Source organism: Manis javanica, chromosome 14 (assembly GCF_040802235.1).
Source record: "Manis javanica isolate MJ-LG chromosome 14, MJ_LKY, whole genome shotgun sequence".
In the NCBI taxonomy this organism is placed as follows: Eukaryota; Metazoa; Chordata; class Mammalia; order Pholidota; family Manidae; genus Manis; species Manis javanica.
The window spans coordinates 2,437,280-2,458,391 of NC_133169.1; the positions used below are offsets into that span (position 1 = coordinate 2,437,280).

The 21,112-nt window shown below is 45.4% G+C and overlaps 1 protein-coding gene across 9 annotated transcripts in view; it reads right to left on the reverse strand.

Annotated features, from left to right (window-relative positions):
* The window catches only part of POU2F1 (POU class 2 homeobox 1), a 177,108-nt gene that overhangs the window by 1,165 nt on the left and 154,831 nt on the right, over positions 1-21,112 (reverse strand). For 6 of the 9 annotated variants that reach the window (XM_037023721.2, XM_037023719.2, XM_037023718.2 and 3 more), the window contains 3 exons: positions 14,855-15,197; positions 14,058-14,146; positions 1,090-11,986 (listed from right to left, as the gene is read on the reverse strand). In XM_037023721.2, coding sequence (XP_036879616.2) covers positions 11,676-11,986; positions 14,058-14,146; positions 14,855-15,197 — 743 coding nt within the window. In that variant the 3' untranslated portion in view covers positions 1,090-11,675. Of the gene's footprint in view, positions 1-1,089; positions 11,987-12,009; positions 13,075-14,057; positions 14,147-14,854; positions 15,198-21,112 lie in introns of those variants that run through there. The other 3 variants (XM_073221617.1, XM_073221618.1, XM_073221616.1) reach the window with 3 other exon arrangements.

The following is a 21,112-nucleotide window of genomic DNA, read 5'->3' on the forward strand; positions in this document are numbered from 1 at the left end:
GCTCTCTGGCTGCAGACTCGTGCTGTCTGTGGAGAACTCAGGACGTATTTTGGCAGCCTGGCACTGGACACTTCCGTGAACCTGTGACTAAGATGCAAGCGCCGATGTCTGTAACTTCAATCCCTAGTGTTTGGAAAGACAGCAGTGAGCAGGTGATCGTGTTCTCTCAGGTAACTTTACTTGCTGGACGCCACAGGAAGTGGGTTAGACCACAGCGTTTCCAAAAGGACTACAGGGTAACTGCCTCTCCTCGGTCCTTTATCTTCACTCCTTAGGATGTGACAAACAGATGTTGCTTCCTGGAGTCTTTTGCGTGCTGCTGAGCATGGATGCCACCATCACTACTGAACAGAATTTAGAGAAACACCTGAAGTGGTTTTAAGGAAATGACTTTACAAACTTTAGTGCAAGCTGTAAATACAAGGAGGATGGAATGGAAAAGGATGAGACGTTGTTTGACACCGGAGCAGGGAGGAGAGGAACCCGGTATTTGCCTTCCCATTTTGGACCCTTTACAGGACAGCAGCCGTCTTGAGACAAGAGCTCTGCACGTGGGTTCAAGGGTGAACACATCAGATTCAGTCTGCACACCAGCCAGGTGGCAGTGCCTCCCAAAGCTCTTCAACAAGCTGAAGCTCCCTCTGTGGGAAATTCACTCTAAGATTCAAGTTTTCATGTTACCAGTTAACTGCCCTGAGACACTCAGAGCTGAGGAGTGTAATGCCCTAGAGGGAATGGAGTATGTACTGCAGGCGGGAGGAGGGGGGGCCGCGTGCAGGACACGCTTCCTCCAGGTGGGGCGGCAGGGCTGCCAGAGGGCACGGTGGGAGCAGTGCTCTGGGGGGAGCGGGGACCTCCGTGCTGGCACTGCAGGGAGACAGGCTGAGGGGCGCTGTGCAGGACCAGTGAGGGGCCCAGGGGCCTGAAGGATACGACTGCTGCTCAGGTCCCACTAAGCCCCAAGCATCTGGGGGGCAGAGGGGGGCGCGAGGAACGTCTCTGGTGTTCCTGGGGCTCCCGGAAAATAAACTTGTGTTCGTGTGGGAATGTGTTACCAGCACAATGTCAAAGAAACTCAAACAATGTGAAAACACTTGGAAAATGGTTTAATGATGTTTTACAACAGAAATGAACTGTACAGTTACAGTTAGTTTAATATATATAAAAAATTACAGCAGACAAATGCATCTACACAAAACCTACCATTTCATTCTGATTCGGGGTCACCTACTCACCTCCCCCAAGCCCGGCCCCTGCAGGCAGCCCCAGGAGGGGACCCCGGCCAGGGCACTGTTCAAGGGGCAGCACCATACTCCCCACCACCTCTGGCGTTGGGAGGTGTCAGCTAATTTCCCCACAACACAAAACTGCTTGTGTTTTGGGCTTTCAAAGCCAAGAAAATGTGTTTCCCAGGGACCCAGATAACAAGGTCCTGAACTCCATCCAAGTTGTCAGTTGATTCTTATGAAATACAAAATATCTATCAGAGGGGAAATGGCTAACCAGGCGCTCCAGGGCAGTGAGGCTACAAAATAGCCACCCAGTTCTCAGTGCCATCCAAGGAGAAACGTAAAAGGACTCCCAAAAAATACCTACCAATTGTCACTGCCTCATTAAAGCTATTGGGCAATTTTGGAAAGAATCATTTACACCACATCTTAGGTTTCCACAAAAGAGAACTCGAACTCACATTTTAAAGTTCATAAAACAAAAAAGTTTTGGGAGGCCAAGGGGCCAGTACCCCTTCTGTACCTCCCTTGACAACAGTGGAAAAACACCCCTGAATCAACATTAAAAAAAAGAAAGAAAGGCAAGAGAAGAAAAAGGGAGGAGGAATTAAGAATTTAAAGACAGAAAGAAAACATCTTCAGAAAAATAGGATCACTGTCTATTTAAGACAAAACCAAATCCCACCTGGGAACGGTAATCAGCAAATATGCAGCCGAAATTGAACCTGGTGGAAGTTTATTACTGAATATTATGTACACTCGGAACTTTTTCATTTTCTTTTTTATTAGGAACACCTAGGCAGTGAAAATTGTTATGTTAATACATACATAGACACACACCCAAAACATACAAAAATACTATATTTCAAACTACTAAGAATAGGACAGCTCAGTTATTTTCATGCTATGACTTTAAGAGCATTACACTGAAACGAACAAGAAGTTAAATGACATTTTTTTAATATCCCAGAAATATACCAAAATATACATCTAAGCTTTGGAATTACTGAGGTTAGACTAATGCAAGTGCTGGGTAATCGTACTTAATACACAAGTCTAAGGTTCTGCAGGAAAGAAATTATCTTTGGTATCTGCATCAGGCTAATATTATTAACATTTGGATTTTGCTTTGGGATAGAGCTTGTATGACCCTAGAACCAAATACCTCCCACCTCCCCAATCAACTGAGATTAAAAAGATCCTTGTAAAAAGTCCCTTTATTTGCAATCCCCCCACCCCCGAGTTAAAAAGCCCCAGGCATCTACCGAGCACAAAAGGTTGTGAAACACGAATGCATAGTTGCACGGCGGTGCTGCCAGAAGGAAACAAACTACGGGAGAAACGAAAAGCTTGATAATCCTTCTGTGTTTTCACACAAACAGGACAGCCACTTCCAAGCAGTTCCAGTAAAGGGAAAGAGAAAGAAGGCTCAGATGGGCACGCGGGCGAGCACTCTCCGCCCCGGCCCAGAGGTGGAAGCACCCAGCAGAGCAGCCAGCCCCGTGTCTTCAACTTCCCCCACTCTGTGGAGTCGCGGCCACCGTGCAGCCCCCACCCTCCTAGGCCCCGCGCAGACCGTGGTGGTTGCGTGGATCAATGTGGTGATGCGGTCCTGCAAAATCGCAAATGCCAATTTGTTCCAGGGCACGTTCCCATGTGGGCAAGAGCCACAGCGCCTGGGTGCGCACCCCTGCAAAGTCCGGAAGGGGCGCAGGAGCCCCCTGTCCTTTTGGTAGGTCAGAGGCCCCTACCCGCCCCGCCCCACTCCTCTAAACGCCAGGACGCCACAGACCGGATTGATGCTGAAGACTCCCCTTTTCTTTGGTTTTTTTGTTTGTTTTGAGTTTATACAATCATTAAGAAATCTTTGGTTTTGGCTGGAAATTTAAAAAAACAAAACAAAACAAAACAAAGAAACCCCCCTACCCTGGCTTATAGCAGCAGTATTAAGACCTGGCAAAGCTTTTCCTTCCAACACTGGGGGTGGGAATTGAAGGCTGGGAACTACATTCAAAGAAAAGGCGAAAGGGCTGGGGATGCAGCTTCTGGAGAGCCCACGGGATACAAGATTGTCAAATAATAATAATAATAATAATAAAAACTTAAATATTTGGATTTTTTTTTTTGGTCATGTCAAAGGAAAAAAAAGTGAGATGTATATGCAGCAGTCAGCGTAAAGGAGCCTTTGGTGTCTTTTCCTTTCCACCCAAAGTCCTGAAAATAAGCAGAACCCTGAGGCCTCGGAGGGGATGAGGCAGTGCCCGGAGCCTGGCGGCCCGCGTCGGGAACAGGGGTGCGCGGCGGCCCCTGCGGGACGGAGGCCGGGAGGCGGGCGGCCGGAGGCCTGAGAAGGCCCCGCGCACGGAAGGAATCAGAGATTGCAATTTGCCCTCGGTTTGCAGTAGCTTTTCAGCAGCGACATTCAGAGGCTTTCGGGGGTCCCACCCTAGGCTACAGGTCCCGTGATGCTATAGGCCAGAGCTCAGCATGGCTGAGGGGGGGGCGGGCTTGGCAACTCTGTCGGGTTTAGAGAAAGTTACAGCAAGGTACCCAGTCACGAGTTAGACATGAGGTATAGACAGCTCCTGGACGTGGTGGGTGGGAACCCACGCTTACTCACCTAGGCTTCGCTACTACCGCGGACGGGGGAGCCGACCCTGGTCTCCTGGAGAGGAGGGCTTTCCTGGGAGGGACCGCCTGTGGGCAGAGCAGGCCACATGCCCACTCGGGCAGAGGGGTGGAGCTCAGGGGCATCTGCCCTGCCCACCGCTGGCCTCAGGGATGCCCGGCAGCCGGGGTGGGGGCAGGAGCCAGCGCCAGTGTGGTTCCACGCCTGGCCCCCCTCCTTTCTTCCCCCTCCCAGCTCCTCGCGGGTTTAAACACAGCCAGGCCGGCCTCGGTCTGCTCTCCTCTTAGAAAAAAGTATGTGCCTTCTGCAGACGTGCAGCCCTGCGACCAAGGGCATGGGGCCCTCCCCGCCTCGGGCCACAGCCTCTCCTAACACAGCTGTCACTTTAGCTTCTGAAAGTGCATTTCATTTCCTGCTTTACTCTTCAGACTTTGAGACACTGTGAAAGCTTGGGGGGTGGGGGGAGCACAGTCTTTTCCCTACTTGGCTCTGTCTTTTTTCATTTGAAGGAGATCCCCATTTTTAAAGAAGTACTTAGAGGTGTCATTTTCAACAGCACTGTATCCAGCTGTCTGCCTGCAGACCGGGGATATGATGGTAGAGAACTCTGTGCTGCTGCCTAGTTAGGGAAGAAGCCGTAAGCCGCTTCTGTGAGGTTGTGGCTGATTCAAAACAACGGTGAACAAGTAAACAAAGAGAACACAGGGAACTTCGCTGCAGATCTCCCTGTTTTCTCACAGTAAATTTGTTTTGGGGTTTGAACCCGGAGGTGGTACTGGGTGGCTGGGCCCCGTGCAGCGCGGGCAGATCAGTGACACAGAACTGCAAGCTGCACCTGCCTGCCCAGCCCCGGGATTTCCCTTCTGTGCTCCAAGTGGGGTCCCGTCGTGCACACCCCGCTTTCCCATAACCTGTTCCAAGTGCTCTCATCTTCGGTATCCCTATTACCTACTTACAAACCTACCTAGCGCTTCGAAGAGTCACACAATATTAACACCACTTTTACATAAGATCAGAACAGTGAGATTAGTAGTAAAGCTTTCATGAACTTCTGCAACCTGATCATTTTTTGATGGAATATTAAGAGAGCAACACATTTCTTTTCCATCTTTCCCTTTCTGTGTCCTAACAATACGACACCAAAACAACAAACTACGCAGCCTGTGTATAAAAACATTGTGGAACAATACAGTTCCGGGGGAGGATGACGGGAAGGCCTCGGCTTTCCAAGTAATCGTGCTCTTGAAAACGCTTCGCCTTCCCGAGCGACATAACAGAGGCGGCACATCTAACACCGTCTGAGCTCAAACAGGCTGTACTGGTTCTATTGTAAGTGTTAATAAAGGGAAATAAAAGAGAGAATTCTACCCCATCTTTGCCCTCCCCGTTTCCCAGCAATCCCAAGACCATCTCTGCTACACCAGCCGGCCTGCCGCCCCCAGAGCCGGCGGAGGGAAACTGTAAGCATCTCTTTGCCAAGCAGGTCAGCCAAGACTTCCTTCAAAAAGCGGGGAGGGGGCAGTGGAGAAGGGGGAGAGACAAAGGGAGGCTCTTCCGAATCCCAGCAACGTTTTGCTCCCTCTCCCTCCACCTGTCTTCAAGACGTCAGGGTGAACAATGACACAGTTATTCCAACCAAATCCCACTCAGTTCTGTGAGATGGATCATTTATTCAAAGACAGCCGTGCTGGCTTAGCCTGTACCTGAACTTGGGGAGGCAAGACAGTGTGGCGGGGGCACGGGCGCTTCACCGTCCCCACGCCGGCATCCCCTGGCGCTCGCACTCCCACCCAGAACCACCCTCTCCGCAGTCTCAGCAGCCGACCAATCCCTACAGGTCACACCTGGTCACAGGCGTGAGGCAAGCAGGCTGGCTTTCAACTTGGTTGGGTTTTGTTGTTTGCATTTCTGGTCTAGACAGAATCAGCCTTGGCATGAAAAAAGGAAGTAAGGTCTCAAACCGTGGCCCTGCCACCCGCACCTCCAACGACGTGGCGGGGGCGGCGCCAGGAGCCCCCTCTGCTTTAGTCGTCCTGGATTAAGATGCAGCGCCACTCACCTCCCCAGCGGCGCAGGTCTCCTGCCTGTTTGTCGGCCACACGCCCACACAGTCCCACATTCATCCGCGGCCTAAGCCCTTGCTGCGTACAGAGGTAATGGATCCCTAGGACAGCGGGCAGGGCCTGGGGGGCAGGGCAGCCACAGGACGGGATGCAAGCGCCCCAGGGGACCCTGAACCTAACGCACAGCACAGCCCGTGTGACCTGCCGCCACCACACTGCAGTGCAGGTCAGACCACCGGCAGGCCAGGGGCAAACTGTCCCAGGGATGGTTAAGTTCCCTTTGGCAAGACAGATAAGGAAAAACCAACAGACACGCATGAGCAACGTTTTCCTTCTAACATGATCAGCACCTCCCCTTCCCCCACCCCGGCCCCCCCCAACCCTATGAACTGTGATCTATAAACAGGATCCCAGATGCATACAGCATCAATCATGTTTGATCAATCATAATAAACATCAGTTCAACTAAATGCTACAGCTAGAATTATTTTCACTATTTATAAAGTTATTTTCTTTCATTTATTTGGTTTTCAGTTTTAAACCAGTTCTGCAACAATGCTAAGCTATGCTGAGGTATTTTATGAAGGTGCCAGAAGCTAGCTGTCACCCACCAGCATCATCCTCCTGAACTAAGGTATCACCATCACCATTCAGAGAGGAAAGGAGGAGAAGGGAGGGAAGGGGATCCAGATTTCAGGATCGACAGAAGACTCACTCAAGCTCACCGCTTTTAGCAAAGGCCATGAGAAGAGCCAAAACAAGGAACTGCCTCACAACTAAGGATGATTGAAAGAAAGCAACAGTTCACAAACTATGGAAACACGGGTGTAAAATGGACTGACCGAGAAAAAACTATTCCCTGCCTCCTGCTTGAATCTTTCCAAGTATCTTACTGGAAATCTCAGGGGTGTCCCATTTATTCTCTTTGGATTAAGAAAATACAGATAGCATTAGCATGGGCCTTTAACAATGGAACTATTTATATGTCCTATTTCTGTCCAAGTTCATGTCTGTATTGTGTGTGCCATCTATGCAAACCTGTGTAATAGCTGATCTTAGTTCTTCTTAAAGGAATAGCAAAGCAGGGTTTTTTTTCCTTCTCAAAAATGAAGGTAAATGCTAAGAAAGATTTACTATTTATAAAATGTTGCCCTCAAAATATCTGAAGACTGAAAATGACTTCAAAATGGCCAGGGCTATGATTACACGAACACTGCCACATATTAAATGCTTTTCAAGCACACAGACATACAAATGAACTCATATGGGTCAGCATCAAATCGATCCATTAATTCTTGCCCATTTGAGTAATTTTAAATTTCAGATCTTTAGTCTTTTTCTCCATTAGTATTGATGGTCTTTTAACATTTTCAGGTCCAATAAACATGCTTTGAAGGATAAACAAACTTTAAGTTCACCAATTTTTGAAGCTGACTTAGTAAAAACATTTGACCAAACTCTTGTAATGAACTGTTGAAGGCTCTTCTTTAACTGGGGCCTTCAGACTGCAGCCTGACCTTGGGGGGCCTGCTGCTCCCGGGCGGCCGCTGACTTCTCCCCCTCAGCACTTCTGTCTTCGTAGCTCCATGATTTTACTTTTCTCTTGGTAAAGAAATTTTGTGAGGACGACATGTTTTGAGAACAAGTGTACACTATGAACTACAAAGAGTGTCTGTCTTCTGTAAGCCAAGTGTTTATTATCACTAACTGCAATGTTTATTACTGGGTTTTATAAGCTTAAAAATTTGCATTAATTTCCTCTATTTGCAAATGTATCCAGCTTTCCCAGCAATTTAAATAGAAAATTTAATGTTAAAGATTGCGCTGAATTTAAATATTGTGTCAAGCAAATATCTGTGCTTCTGAATAATATAGACAGAGTTTTGCCCACCTTCCCAAATAAATGAAGGACAAACTAACATAAAAAAGAGGTATAATTGTGCTTTTCCCCCAACAATTAATTACGTAGAACAAATTGGCAAGAGAATCTCACTAAAAATCTTTCATCTTATTTTCCTTTAAAAAAAAAATCCTAGTTTCTAATAGTACTACCATGAAATACAAACAGGTGTGGCCAACAAGAGTTGGATTCCTTTGGTTCCATTTCTTGAGTAGTAAGTAAATTGGGAAGTACTGATCCTTATCAAAAATAAATAAAAGGAATTGTGTATTGTATCAGGTAATGGATATGAGCTTGTTTTAATTCTAAAAAGCTGCCTATATAACTTCAGAAACATTGAAGCCAATGCAGCACTAAACCTATTTCCTAAATCAGAAACAGTGATGCTGTTCCTATGCGAAGTCCTTTTCAAGGTATTTCTGCTCTGTCCTTCAGATTTATTCAGGGTATAAATAAAGTTCACCACCAAACTGCCTGCTTGTAACAACCAGGGTTCAGACAAGTCCACTCCCCAGTCCCCAGGGAGGTCACCACGGGCAGATACAGTATCACACTCATCCAGAATCAGTCTTTGGCTTAACACGAGTTAACCAAGTGCAGGGGTGAGAGAAAACTTGCACAGACATTATGGAGGGGAAAGAACGACACAGTGAATTGTGATGCCTATCGGCCCTTCTGCCTAGAAATGCGGGGACTCTGCCAAAGCCTCTCTGGTCATATGCCCCCGTGATCCTAGGCTCTCCCGTATAAGGTGGCTGAAAGTCATGCCTGAGAACCCAAGCTTAGGCAATTCATTCCATTCAAAAAGCATTTCTTGAGATGATAAAAAATGTGATGTGGAGTAAGGAATAAGGTTGGGTCATGAGGCGGTGTGACCAGCAGACTGCCTAGGGGTGTAGCTGGGGAGCTGATTTTAACCCAAACACCTATCAACAGCTGTTTTAGTGTTTCACGTTGTACATGTACAAATGTACCTTCCATTTCACAATTTGTTTTTAAGTAAGAGAAGAGAAAAATGTGTAAAGTTACCTTTGTCTAAGGATTTATTTCTTCTTTTGGACACAGATTTTTGTGCTGGTTTAAGGTTGACCCTCATCAAGTGATCTTACACACACACAAAGGCAGCATCTCCTTATCCCAAACTGACTAGAGAAAACAGACAGGGCAGGAAACAGAAGACCATCGCACTGACTTTTAAAGCTTACTATCCTTTAACTATTAAAGTCTGTGAATCTCATTTGGGAGAGGGGAACATCTTTTCAATCACACAGGCAAACAAAGAAACAAGACAGCCTTTCCTTGGCCCTTTTCATAATCCACTGGGCTGGGGTCCCTGGACTGAACACTTTGCTTTGGTAGAAATCTGGGGAAATTAATGCTGTTAACCTCTAATCCAGTACGGCGGGCATCAGCACTTCCCTCCCTGAATCCTTCCTCCTAGCTAACCACTCCCAAGGGAGGGCTCACCCCCAGGGGCAGCTACGGCATTGTCGACAGCCCTAATATCACTTGCACAGACTAAAGTTAGAGATGTCAAGGCAGGAGAAGAGATTAAACTTAACTACACCAGAAAAATAGCTGGATGGAGAGAAGGAAAATTAGTAACTGACACTGCCATTCTAGTTACACACCAAACTAAATAAACTACCTAAAAATCAAGTTAATGTCTGCCCAGAGGATATTAAAATTTACCAACATAAAAGATTAAAAACAAGCAGCAACTTTTATATAAAATTAATAAAGACAAATGAAAAAGGAAATTGTCAGTAGCATCTATCTCCTCAATGTGTCTGAACTGCACGTTAAAAACTAGTCCATTAGTACAGCAGCTTGCTAAAAAATTGACTTTGGTTCAAGCTTAGTTAAACAAAAAACATTAAAAACACACCACACATAGAAAAGGTGGATGGACATTTGTTAGTTTCCCTGCTTGCAGTTCACTGATTTTGGAGGGATTTTAGGGAAGGTGAAGGGTGACGAGAGGAAATTTAGGGTGGTAATTAAATATTTTGTGAAATAAAATAGGAAGACAGAAGAACAAAAGAAAAATCAACCAGGGGACTAAAATGTCTCGGGCCCTTAATATCATGTGCCTGCCTCCTACTTGGAGGGTCACGAGCGAAAATACGCACTGTATCTATGTCCCTGTCTTCCTGACGCCGCGGGTGGAGAGGCAGACCCAGGACCCCAAGCCCCCTCGCAGACACAGCGGACAATGAAGGGGGACCACGAGAGACGTCAGCAGGCGCCCCAGCCCCCGGCGGGAGCCGGCACTCCCATGAGAGGCGGCTCAGGGAGCTGTGCTGACCCGGTCTTTGGGGGGTGTTCTGGTACAGATTCATACTATAAGGATAGTACCCTGACAAAAGGGGGAATCTAATTTCCAAGTTATCTCATTCCTCTTCATCTACTTTCACCAACTCATCTGCTTTCCATGGGCTCATTTCCATAGTCTAGAAACACCCTGAACACAAATACCACTCAGACGGCCCCAGTGGGAGCACCGCTAACAGACTCCTGCCCGCAGGCCTTCAGGGGCGCTGTGGGCCCCGTGCCCAGCTGGCAAGCGCCCTCTGGTCAGAGAGCCGCGCGGGGCTCAGGGTCAGGACCTTGTAAGCCGCCCGGGGAAAGGAGGTCTGTGGCCAGGGGAGAAGGCGGCGGCCTCAGACCCTCCTCCGGTGGTACCCGTGCAGGGGCAATGCAGCAGAGCTCCATGAGAAAACTAAAGAGGGGAAAAGTTTTCCCGGTTTCAATCATCAATCTGTTCTTTGCCAAGTCAAAGGAAGTTGGGATGAAAAACCTCCACAAAATGGAAAAAATAAACACACACACCAACAGTAGGAGCATTTTTCAGGAGATAAGAAGTCAGGAGAACCACCAAGTCAGGTGTCAGCAGTAGTCTTTGCTCTTCGGAACCCAATCCTGCCCTGCGACGCGCACAGCATCCCCCCGAACGCAGCAGGGACTGGGCCGCGGGTCGCTCAGTGATTCGGGGGGAGTGAGAGCTGCAGTTCAGCAGGAATTCCTTCCTACACAAAAGTGCTCCAAAGGCACCACCTGATGGGGCGGGGCGCGTGTGCAGTGCGGGCGTGCGCACACACTGCCTTCAGCTTCTGCACCGAGCCTCTTGCATAAGTGGCCAAAGAAAATAATTTTCTAGCACCTCTGTAAGAGTCACCAAGGGTAAGGAACCAGCAAGAACATTCCCCGCAGTTAAGAACCTAAGTCCCCCTTACCCCAAACCCTCCCTCCCCACAGTGTGGGAGCTCACTGAAACAGGATCCAGGAGCAAGAGATAAACATGTCCAAACTATATATATATATATATAAAAAAACAGTAACAACAACCATAATAACAGAGATACAGTAATACAGGCCTGCCTACATTGTACCAGTTAGAAAGGAACCCCCAACGCAATTGATACGATTATAAACACCTTGTTATGACTTAATGGCCTGTACAACAGACCCATAGAAATGATTTTCTTAAGAAGAAAAGAAATTTAGACAAACAAGAAACCCCCTTCCTATACTGAAGTTGGTAACCCACCTTGACTTGTCATCCTGACTGCTGGAAATGATAAGTAGTCCTTTCACTTTTTTATGTTTGTTTTTGATTTTTTTGTTCCTTTTTTTTAAAATTTTTGGTTAGAAAGTTCTCCAATCCATGAAGCAATCCTGAAAAGACAGTGTTTTATTACAAAATTAGGCAAACGCTGTCCCGTCTCCATCCACACGTCTTCCTTTTCTCCGTTGCCCTGGCAGCACGGCCGGAGAAGCCAGTCCCCACTGTCCGGTCTCGGCCTGGCTGGCGGCCGGGCAGCTCGCAGCGTCGAAGTGGCAGCCGGCTCGGCTCACTGCGCCTTGGAGGCGGTGGTGGTCGTGGAGGCGGCCCCACTAGCGGAGGCCGCGGTGAAGAGAGAGTTCTGGAGGGACTCGGCGGTGGTGGAGGCGGCGTGGAGGCTGGCTACGGGCCCCGAGTTCCCTGCGGAGGCGGCGGCCGCAGAGACCAGGCTGACCGGGTTGCTGGTGAGCAGAGAGAGGTTCTGGGGGTTCAGGAACAGGGGGGCGGTCACGATGTTGGGGGCTCCCCCTGCGTTGGCGAACACCAGGTTCCCAGTGGCGTCCAGTGACGTTATTGGGAGAGGGCCACCAGAAGCAAGAGCTATGGACAGAACCCCCCGACAGGCGGGAAGGAGAACGTTAGCGTCATCCTGGGGAGGCTGCACGACACGTCGCGTGACCAGAGGCCTGTGACCTGAGGGGAACCCGGCAGCCCTTCTCCTGAATCACTGCTATCCTGTCACTGGCTGAAGTTCATTCATAATTTTGAAGGAGCCTAAAGGACTGAAAAATCTAACTACTTAATAAGCATGCTCAGGAGAGGTGAGAGGGCGGTTAAGAACATCGGTGACATTTTTATCTCAAAATATCAACTTCAGTTCATCTACCTAGAAGTATTTGCTAAGTTCAATAATTTTGTTTTTAATGAAGATTGCTGATTTTAAACTACCTCCATTCAAAAGACAAACTAGCTACAGGGATTAAGGCATGAAAATATAGTTAGCTTTCACCAATCCAACTGGCATTATTGGTAAATGTGAGCACTTCACAGTATGATACACAAGAAGAAACCATCTTTCAAAAAGGCTGAAGTTCTAAAATACATTATAGACTGGCAAATAAACCGGAATGTGGTTAGTTTTCCACTTCCTGAGGCTAAACATTTGATTTCCACGAGTTGCACCAAGGAGCCTACCCAGGAGGAGTGCAGACACGGGGGCTGCGGGTGCCTAGGAGGGCTGGTGAGGTCAGGACTTGCTTTCAAAGTGAGAATTTTTCTATGACGCTCTTGCTTCTCCACAGAAAGCACCACTGAAATCTTCTTTGCAACAATCAGGCTCTCATTTAATATCTTTTCTTGTTATCTGACAATTTCCAATAAGCCCCCACCCACATAGCCACACTCCCTCATGTAGATGTGATGGTTTTTCTAATGGCATTATATTTTGGTGATTTCCTACATAATATATATACATGGAAAGCTCGAGGAACTGAAGGGACATCCCTGAATCCAGACATGGTCCTAGAAGAGCAGAGAACAGTGAGACATGGGGCAGCTGGGCGTTTTCTGAGACTCCGGGCTCAGGGGCCAGGCCGGGGCTCAGTCTCCCCAGAGTCCCTGCCCTGCACTCCTCGCGCCCTGGGGAAGGCTCGTGCCTCTGCAGCATCCCTACAGCCCAGAAACAAACCCTAAGGCAAGAGAAAAAGTGACTTATCACACATCTTACCCCAAAACGAAACCCGGTATGACCAAAGCTTTACAGATCTAGCCATCAATTTCACATATGATTCAGTCAGTGAGAAAGTCAGCACAGTGTAAGATAATCCAGGTCACATCTTGGACTCGTCACTGACTAGTGTTCTCCGCAATATACTGCAGAGATTATGAACCATGAAATACTAATCTTAACTGAAGATGGCTAACAGCTTATTTTTGGTCCCAGGAACCCTCACCGAAGCACAAACCACTCTAAGAAAAACCATCCACTGCCTACCAGCCTCAGAAACCACTCCTCCCAACCACAGAACAGCGAGTGTCTTCAGACACAGGGCTCAGGCCAACCTGGCAGACTCTTCACAGTCCGCAACGACTGACTGGGGCTCCCTTTCAGCTGGACATTATGCTAAGGCCCAAAGGAACCATCTGGGCTTGGAAAAGAGAGTTTAGAATCCAGGAGAATATATGCTCTATAATGGTGGGAATATACAAAGGGCAGAACCTAGTAAGAATTAAAAGTATTCTTGAAATCTGCATGATGTGCCCCAGTGCTGACTCACTACAGGACCTTCGCCTGGACGGCTCTCTCGGGGCTGGGCTGGGGAGAGGGCAATCTGACTTGGTCACGTCTGCCTGGGGATGGGTCTTGGGTAACTACTTGGACAAACAGATTATCAGGAGGAAATTCTACCTCTAAGTCTATCCACATAAGATAAATATCAGCACAGAAGTCCTGGTTTCTCACAATACACCAAACTAAGTATATTTCCTGTTTTTACTCTCAAACTAACAGCTACCCTTCTTTTACAAAGATTTTATACAAGAACATTTTCTTCATCTTCCACTTAGCCAGCATTATCAACTCAACTCTCTCCCCCCATCCCCTTTGCCTCTAGCCGAGCAGACTTCCTTCATTAAAAAAAAAAAGCTAAGAGAGGAAACAAAGCCTACTGACCTTGAATAGTCGCCAGTGTACTGTTGCTCATCAGGGCCGGGCTGAGGGCACTGCCAAGGGGCCCGGGGTTGAGGCTGAGTAAGGCACCCCTGCAAGGCCAAAAAAGCGGTCACTCAGCACGGGGCACACACCTGCCGGCCCACAACACCCACAGAGCCCTAAGGTGCAGGGACACAGCTGGGCCCGCGGGAACATCTGTCACACTCCTCGTCACTCTTACACGGCTTGGTTTGTTCTGAGTTGCCGTCTTCCTGGCTGCGTACATGTACCAAGCAGAACAAGCTTGCGATCTGCACAAAATATCAAACTTGAACATTCTGATCCTTTGAATTATTTCACTCTTTTTTCCCCAAAAGAAAAAATGCCAGAGAAAAGACATATTCACAAAGTAATTCCTATATGTCTGATAATAATAGTAAAATTGGGAACCTCATCACTGTATCTCTTGGTGGTATCTGAGACTTAGAAGCAGACAGCTGAGAGTCTAAGTGCAGACATGTGAATGTGTCGGGCGTTCTGCGGACTCCTCCCGGGCACACCCCTCAGTGTCACCCGGGGCCTGGTACCCCGTCTTCAGCTGGAATGAAGCTGTGATCACTGCTCTTCCGGGGGGTCAAGGAACCGAAGCCCAGCTATACGCCGGCCCTTGCACTGCTACAGAGCCACCCATTTCAAAGAGATTGTGACTTTGGAGTTTTGCTTTGTTTTTATGCATTTAAGAAGGTGATGAAAAGTCACCCCTATAGGCAACTCCAGAGATGACCTCCTAGATGTTTCTCCTCTGAACCAAAGCTTACCCAGCTGCAAACTGTGAGGGTGCCATCAGGCCTGGGTTCAGTCCCGCAGCAGCGGCCATGGCAGCAAGACTGGCATTTGCTGGCAACTGAGCGGCCCCTTGCAGGGCGGCAGCCGCGGCTGTCTGCAGTCCTGGTGCTGTCACCATCACCTGGCTGGGCCCGAGAGGCGAGGACAAGGGTGCAGAGGTTGTCTGTGTTGTGCTGGTCTCACTGGCACTAGATACCTCACTAGTGGAGGCCGAGGCGGACGGGGAGGGACTCAGTGAGGGGGATGCGGCTGGGGCGGCCGGAGGCGCTGTGGAAATCACGGTGGCCGTGCAGCTGGACGTGGTGTCTGTAGTGCCTGCAGAGAGATCCCATCACAAAGTGCCCTCTGTCAGGGCGTCTGTAAGAATGGTGGATTTACTCAGCCAACTGAGTGAGTAATCCTCCAAGCAATAACCTCGAAATGTGTCCTTTTTAATTAACTCGCTTAGTAATAATGGAAATTAGCCACAAAAGCAAACATTTTAGAACTAAAGCCATGAACCCCACTTTAAGAGGCAAGAGCAACAAAGGAACCATGAAACAACAGTTATCCCATTTCCAATTTCCTACTTAAAAAATGAAGGGCAGAATCACAGACACTCTCTAGGAATACAACTGCTCTGGGAGGGAGGAACATAAAAGCAAAAAACCCCTGCTTCTGAAAAGCATTTTCATACAGAAATCCCCTAGTAGTCCCTATAGAAACACCAAAAAAAAAAAACAATGAAGGCAAGAAAAACTGAAAGCTACATATTTTTCTAAAGTAAGTGTCCATAACAACATTTGCAGAAATAGTATGAAAATAACTTCAAGCGTGTGTCTACGTGCCTTCCTTTGCATTAGAAAACTTAAGCCATTCTGCAGTGAAAAGCAGCTGCCCAAAAGCCTATAGTGTATACATTTTCTTACTTATGGAAACAACAACATACAATGAAAGTATGACTCTCATCAAAGCCAGCATGAGAAAGGAAGATCTAGAAAACTGTTATTTGAGAGGCCTTAAAAAAAAATCAAGACGCCCCAAGTTCTCTTCAAAACAGTAAACATTTGGATACAAACGGCTAATTGATGTTAAAAATACCATTAATGAAAACTGAAACACATTCACTTGGATTGTTTAGTTTGAAAACAATGTTGTTCAACAGAAATATCACACATGTAGTTAAGAATTTTCTAGTAGTCCCATCGAAAGTAGCAAAAAGAAATTTCGTAAGTGAAATTTCAATATTATATTCTATTTAACCCAATATATCCAAAATACTATCACTTAAACATTAAAAAAAAAGAATTATTTTTCTTCATACTAAGTCTCTGAAAATGGTGTTATTTTACATGAGCACATCTCAAGTTGAACGAGTCACACTTTATGTGCCTCAAAGCCACGTGTGGCTAATGCTTACCACACTGCAAAGCACAGGTCTAAAATGTATCTAAAAGTTAGACCTGCTGGGTCCCAGAGGCAAGTGTGACTTAAAGAATGTTAAGTCCCTTTGCCTAAAATAGAAATGACTCATGAGGCAATCATAGGATGACCTTCTACAAAGCAGGAGATGCCAGCGGAAGGTGTAACTGTGGTGCTGCCTATAAAAGACAGCACAGAACAGGCCTATTCTAGTTACAGGCCATGCTGTACAGCATAAAACTGGCCGCCTAACTGGCTCCCAGTATAAGCTGGGACTTACTACCGACACTATGTGCTAGGGCACAATCACCCACGTATACTTGTAAAGCAGAACCTAAGTGGCATTTTCTCAGGATAGAGAACTCGAAAAGACAAACAGCATCTGTAAGTTTTCAATGTAACGCTTCTGTGAGGTATAAAAGACTTGATACATTACAGAAGAACTAGGTCAATCAAAGTAAGTATTTCACACCTAGACATATATTGGAAAAAAGACGCTGTGTAAAATAACTTTTTCATGATAAAATCTCGCATAAGACTCCCGTCTTTCACAGCAGCCTTATTACAAAGTAAGGCAGTTTTGTCCTAAAAATCTATTTCGAAGCCTTCCTCCGGTCTACGCGAAGGACACCTGGAATTAACTCTCTTCTTGCTTCATTTCTAGGGAGGACGGTTCTTCCACATACCACGGAGCTGGGAGAAAACCAGACACCATTTATTTCCGTACTGCCTCCACTCTTCCCACCCCGCCAGCGCCACCCTGTGTAATACCCCTCCTATCACTGCTGCCCCTAAATACAGTTACATCTTTGTGGGTACAGGTGATCACTGTTCCACTATTTCTTCAGCTCTAAATCTGTCAGCTCGGTCTCCACAGCTGCGTGGTGCTGTGCTGAGTCCCAGGCTTGGAAGGGTCATGCACACGCGTCACTCTGACCCCCTCCTCCTAAGCCCTGCCCCTCCTGCAGAAAGGTCAACATCTTTCCTCATATCTCTTCGATTGCTAAACAACTTCAATGTACTTTCCATCTTTTCTAGACCAATTTCTCACTTAACTAACCTGATTTTATCTATGGGCATTACTTGCTTTTCAAAGTTCTAAAACTGAGATTGCCCATTTTCATAAGACCCCATATCTTGAGGTCAAAGTCTTAACATAGTCTTTTCTTCCCATTCTACCACCAAATTCAGACCCTTCAGTCTTACGGTCTTAAAATCCTGTATGTATACATCTCAAATGTGAACTTCAGGCTGGCCTACGGGAAGATGACTCCAGAAACTATTCAAAGTTGTTTTTTCTGGGTGTCCTCCATACAAATGTGATATGAGCACTAGAATGTATTACCTTAATATGATGTTCAAATCAATTCTCCTCATCAATCAATCAGATTTTAATCACTATGTATCTTTTATGACCTTTAATTCTTGGCAACTCAATTTCTGGGAGACTTTGATTAGGTAACTGATGCTTGGTGAGCTCCAATATCCTCAACGGTGGAGTCAGATGCTGTTACCGCGATGTGGCGTTGGTAGCAAGACAGAGTGAAGAGGGCCAGCCGTCCCCTCACTACCCACCTTGTCTTTTTAAACAGATTCATCAAGGTACAATTTAAATGCCATAAAATTCACCCAATTTAAGTGTAAAACTGAATTACTTGAATTACTTTTGCTATATTTATAGAGTTGTACAAGATTACTCTACATCAATCCTGTTTATGACACTTCTACCACCCCAGAAAGATACCTGTGCGCATTTGCAGTCACTCCGCCCCAGCAGTCCCCAGCCATCTGCTTTTTGTTTCTGTAGATTTACCTTTACACTCGAATGGAGTTGTCGGATTTATAGTCTTTTGCATTTAGTCTCTCGGAGTCAGCGCACTGCCCTCCAGGCCTACCCATCATGTTGTAGTGCAAATCAGTACTTCCTTTCTTTGGCTGAAAAGCCCATGTGTTTGTTTATTCACCAGCTGCTGGGCACTGGCTTGTTTCGAGCTTTTGATTATTACAAATGATGCTGCCCTGATCATTTGTGCAAAAGTTGTTGTAGACCTGTTTTCATGACTTTTGGGGAACTGCTGGGTAGGATGGTTAATTTAACTTTTAAAGATACTGCTAAAGAGTTTTCCAAAGCAGCTGCACCACTTTGTATTCCCACCAGTGCATGAGGGTTCCAGTTTCTCCATATCTTTGCCAACATTTGTTACTATTAATTTTTTTTATTATAGCCATTACAGTGAGCATGAAGTAGTAGCTCGTTATGGTTTAATCTGAATTTCTCTAACGAGTAATAGTGTTGATCATCTTTTCAGGTGCTTTTTAGTGATTCTTGTGTCTTCTTTGGTATAATGTATATTAAAATCCTTTTTCCTTTTAAAAATCTAGGTCGTTTGTTATATTCTTACCATTGAGTTACGAGAGTTCTTTAACAATTCCTTTATCGGATACAAGATTCACAAATGTTTTCTCCCAGACTGGTTTGTCTTTTAATCTTCTTAAAGGTATCTTCTGAAGTACAAAAGACTTCACTTCTGATGAAGTCCAATTTATCATTTTTGTCTTTTCGGATTGGGCTCTTGGTGCTATCTCTACCTATGAACTCTTTTCCTAGGAATCCAAGGTCTTAGGGATTTTCTCCTTTTTATGGAGAAGCTTTCTTACACTGTAGGCTTTTTATACTTTCTAGTTAATTTTTATACCTGGTATCAGGTAAGGATCGAAACTCACCCTTATGAATATATCCAATTGCCCCAGAACCACTGGTTGAAGACTGTCCTTCCCTATTGAACTTGCCTTGGGACCTTGGTCAAAAATCAATAAAGCAGGAAATTAAAGGTTTATTTCTAGACTTCTAGTTCTGTTCCATTCATCTGTATCTCTCCTTATACTAGCATCATACTGTTGTCATCACTGTAACTATGTAGTAAGTATTGAAATCACGATATGGCAGCCCCTCAGCTTCATTCTTTTTTAAAATTGTGCTGGCTATTCTGAGTCCCTTTCGTATATATTTTAGAGTGAGTTTATCAATTACTGAGAAAAAATGCTGGGATTTTGACATGATTGCATTGAACCTATAGATCAATTTAAAGAAAACTGCCCTCTTAAAGAATATTGAGTCTTCCAAACTATGAACATGGAATATTTCTCTATTTAGACTTTCATTTCTCCCAGCAAATTGCAGTTCTCACTGTATCAAGTCCTGCACTTCTTTTGTCAAATTTATCCCTCAGTATTTTAATCTTCTTAAAGCTACTGTGAACAAAATTACTCTATTTCCTTTTTAGACTGCTTGTTGATGGTACATACAAATGCACTGGTTTTCACCTTGTGTCTTCATTTATTAGTCCTAGTACGTTTCTTGGTGTGTGGATTCTTTGGGATTTTCACACATACAGAATAATCAAGTAAAAACAATTTAAGTTCTCCCTTTCTAAGCTGGATGTTTAAAATTTTCCCCCTATTAAACTGGCTATAGCCTCAAGTACAATGTTATTAGAAGTCCACAAGGGCAAACATTCTTCCTCTGTTCCCAAACTTAAGGTGGGGGAATGCATTCAGTTTTTCACCATTAAATAGCTGTAGCTTTTTGGCAGATGCTCTTTATCACGTGAGGAAGTTTCCTTCTATTAGAGGTTTTTATCCTGAATTAGTTTCGGATTTTGTCAAATGCTTTCTCTGTATCTGTTGAGATGATCATGTAGTTTTGGTCTTTTTTAATATTCTACATTAAACTCAGTTACTAAACCAACCTTGCATTCCTGGGATTAATGTCCATTGGTCATGATGTATGATCTTTTTTACATGTTGCTGGATTTGATTTGCTAAGATTTTGTTGATGATTTTTGCGTTTGTTTTCATGAGGGATGTGAGTCTGTAATTTTTATTCTTGTGATATCTTTGTCTAGCTAGCTTCAGTACCAACATAATACTGGTTTCATTCAATGAGCTGTAACTATTTTCTGGAAGAGATGTTAAATACTAACTTTATTTCTTCTTTAAGATCTGATAGAATTCACAACTGAAGCCATCTGGGCCCGACATTTTCTTTTTGGGAAGGCTTTACATTAATGATTCATTTACTCTACTTGTTTTTCTATTTCTTTTTTTTTTAGGAGAGCAAAGCAGAGGCTTTATTTAGAGAGAAAACGAGAGGACAGAGCTCCTGGCTCACGCCTGGAGGGGACAAGAGAGCCCCTCTATTTCTTTTTGAGTCAGTTTTTTTGTAATTTGTGTCTTTTTCAGAATTTGTCCATTTTATCTAAGTTGCCTAATTTTTGGCATAAAGTTGTTCATAATATTCCAGTACACCACATAATGCAGCAATTCCATTCCTAAGTATATACCCGAGATCTGAAAACATGTCTACATAATAATATGTACATGAATGCTGATTCAAAACGGCCCAAAATTCAAATGTCTATTAACTCATGAATGATAAACAAAATGTGATATATCCATATAATGGAATATCATTCAACCATAAAAAGGAACTAAGTACTGATATTCTTCTTCAACATGGATAAACCTGGAAAATACTGTGCTACATGGAGGACGACAGTAGACCATACACTGTATGATTCCACTTATATCCTGTGTCCCAAACAGGCAATTCCCTACAGACAGAGCAGATGAGCCAGTGCTGGCAGCAGAGGGAGGCGTGAGTGGGGAGGGACTGAGAGTGGGGATGGGGCTGCATATGGCTCATTAGGAAACATTATTTTGGAAAAAGAATTGGGGGTGAGCTTGTTTAGTTGAGATTATTAAGGGCTGTGGAATTTCTGCACGTTCAGCGGACACATCATGTCTTTCTGGAGTGGTACAGTCACAAT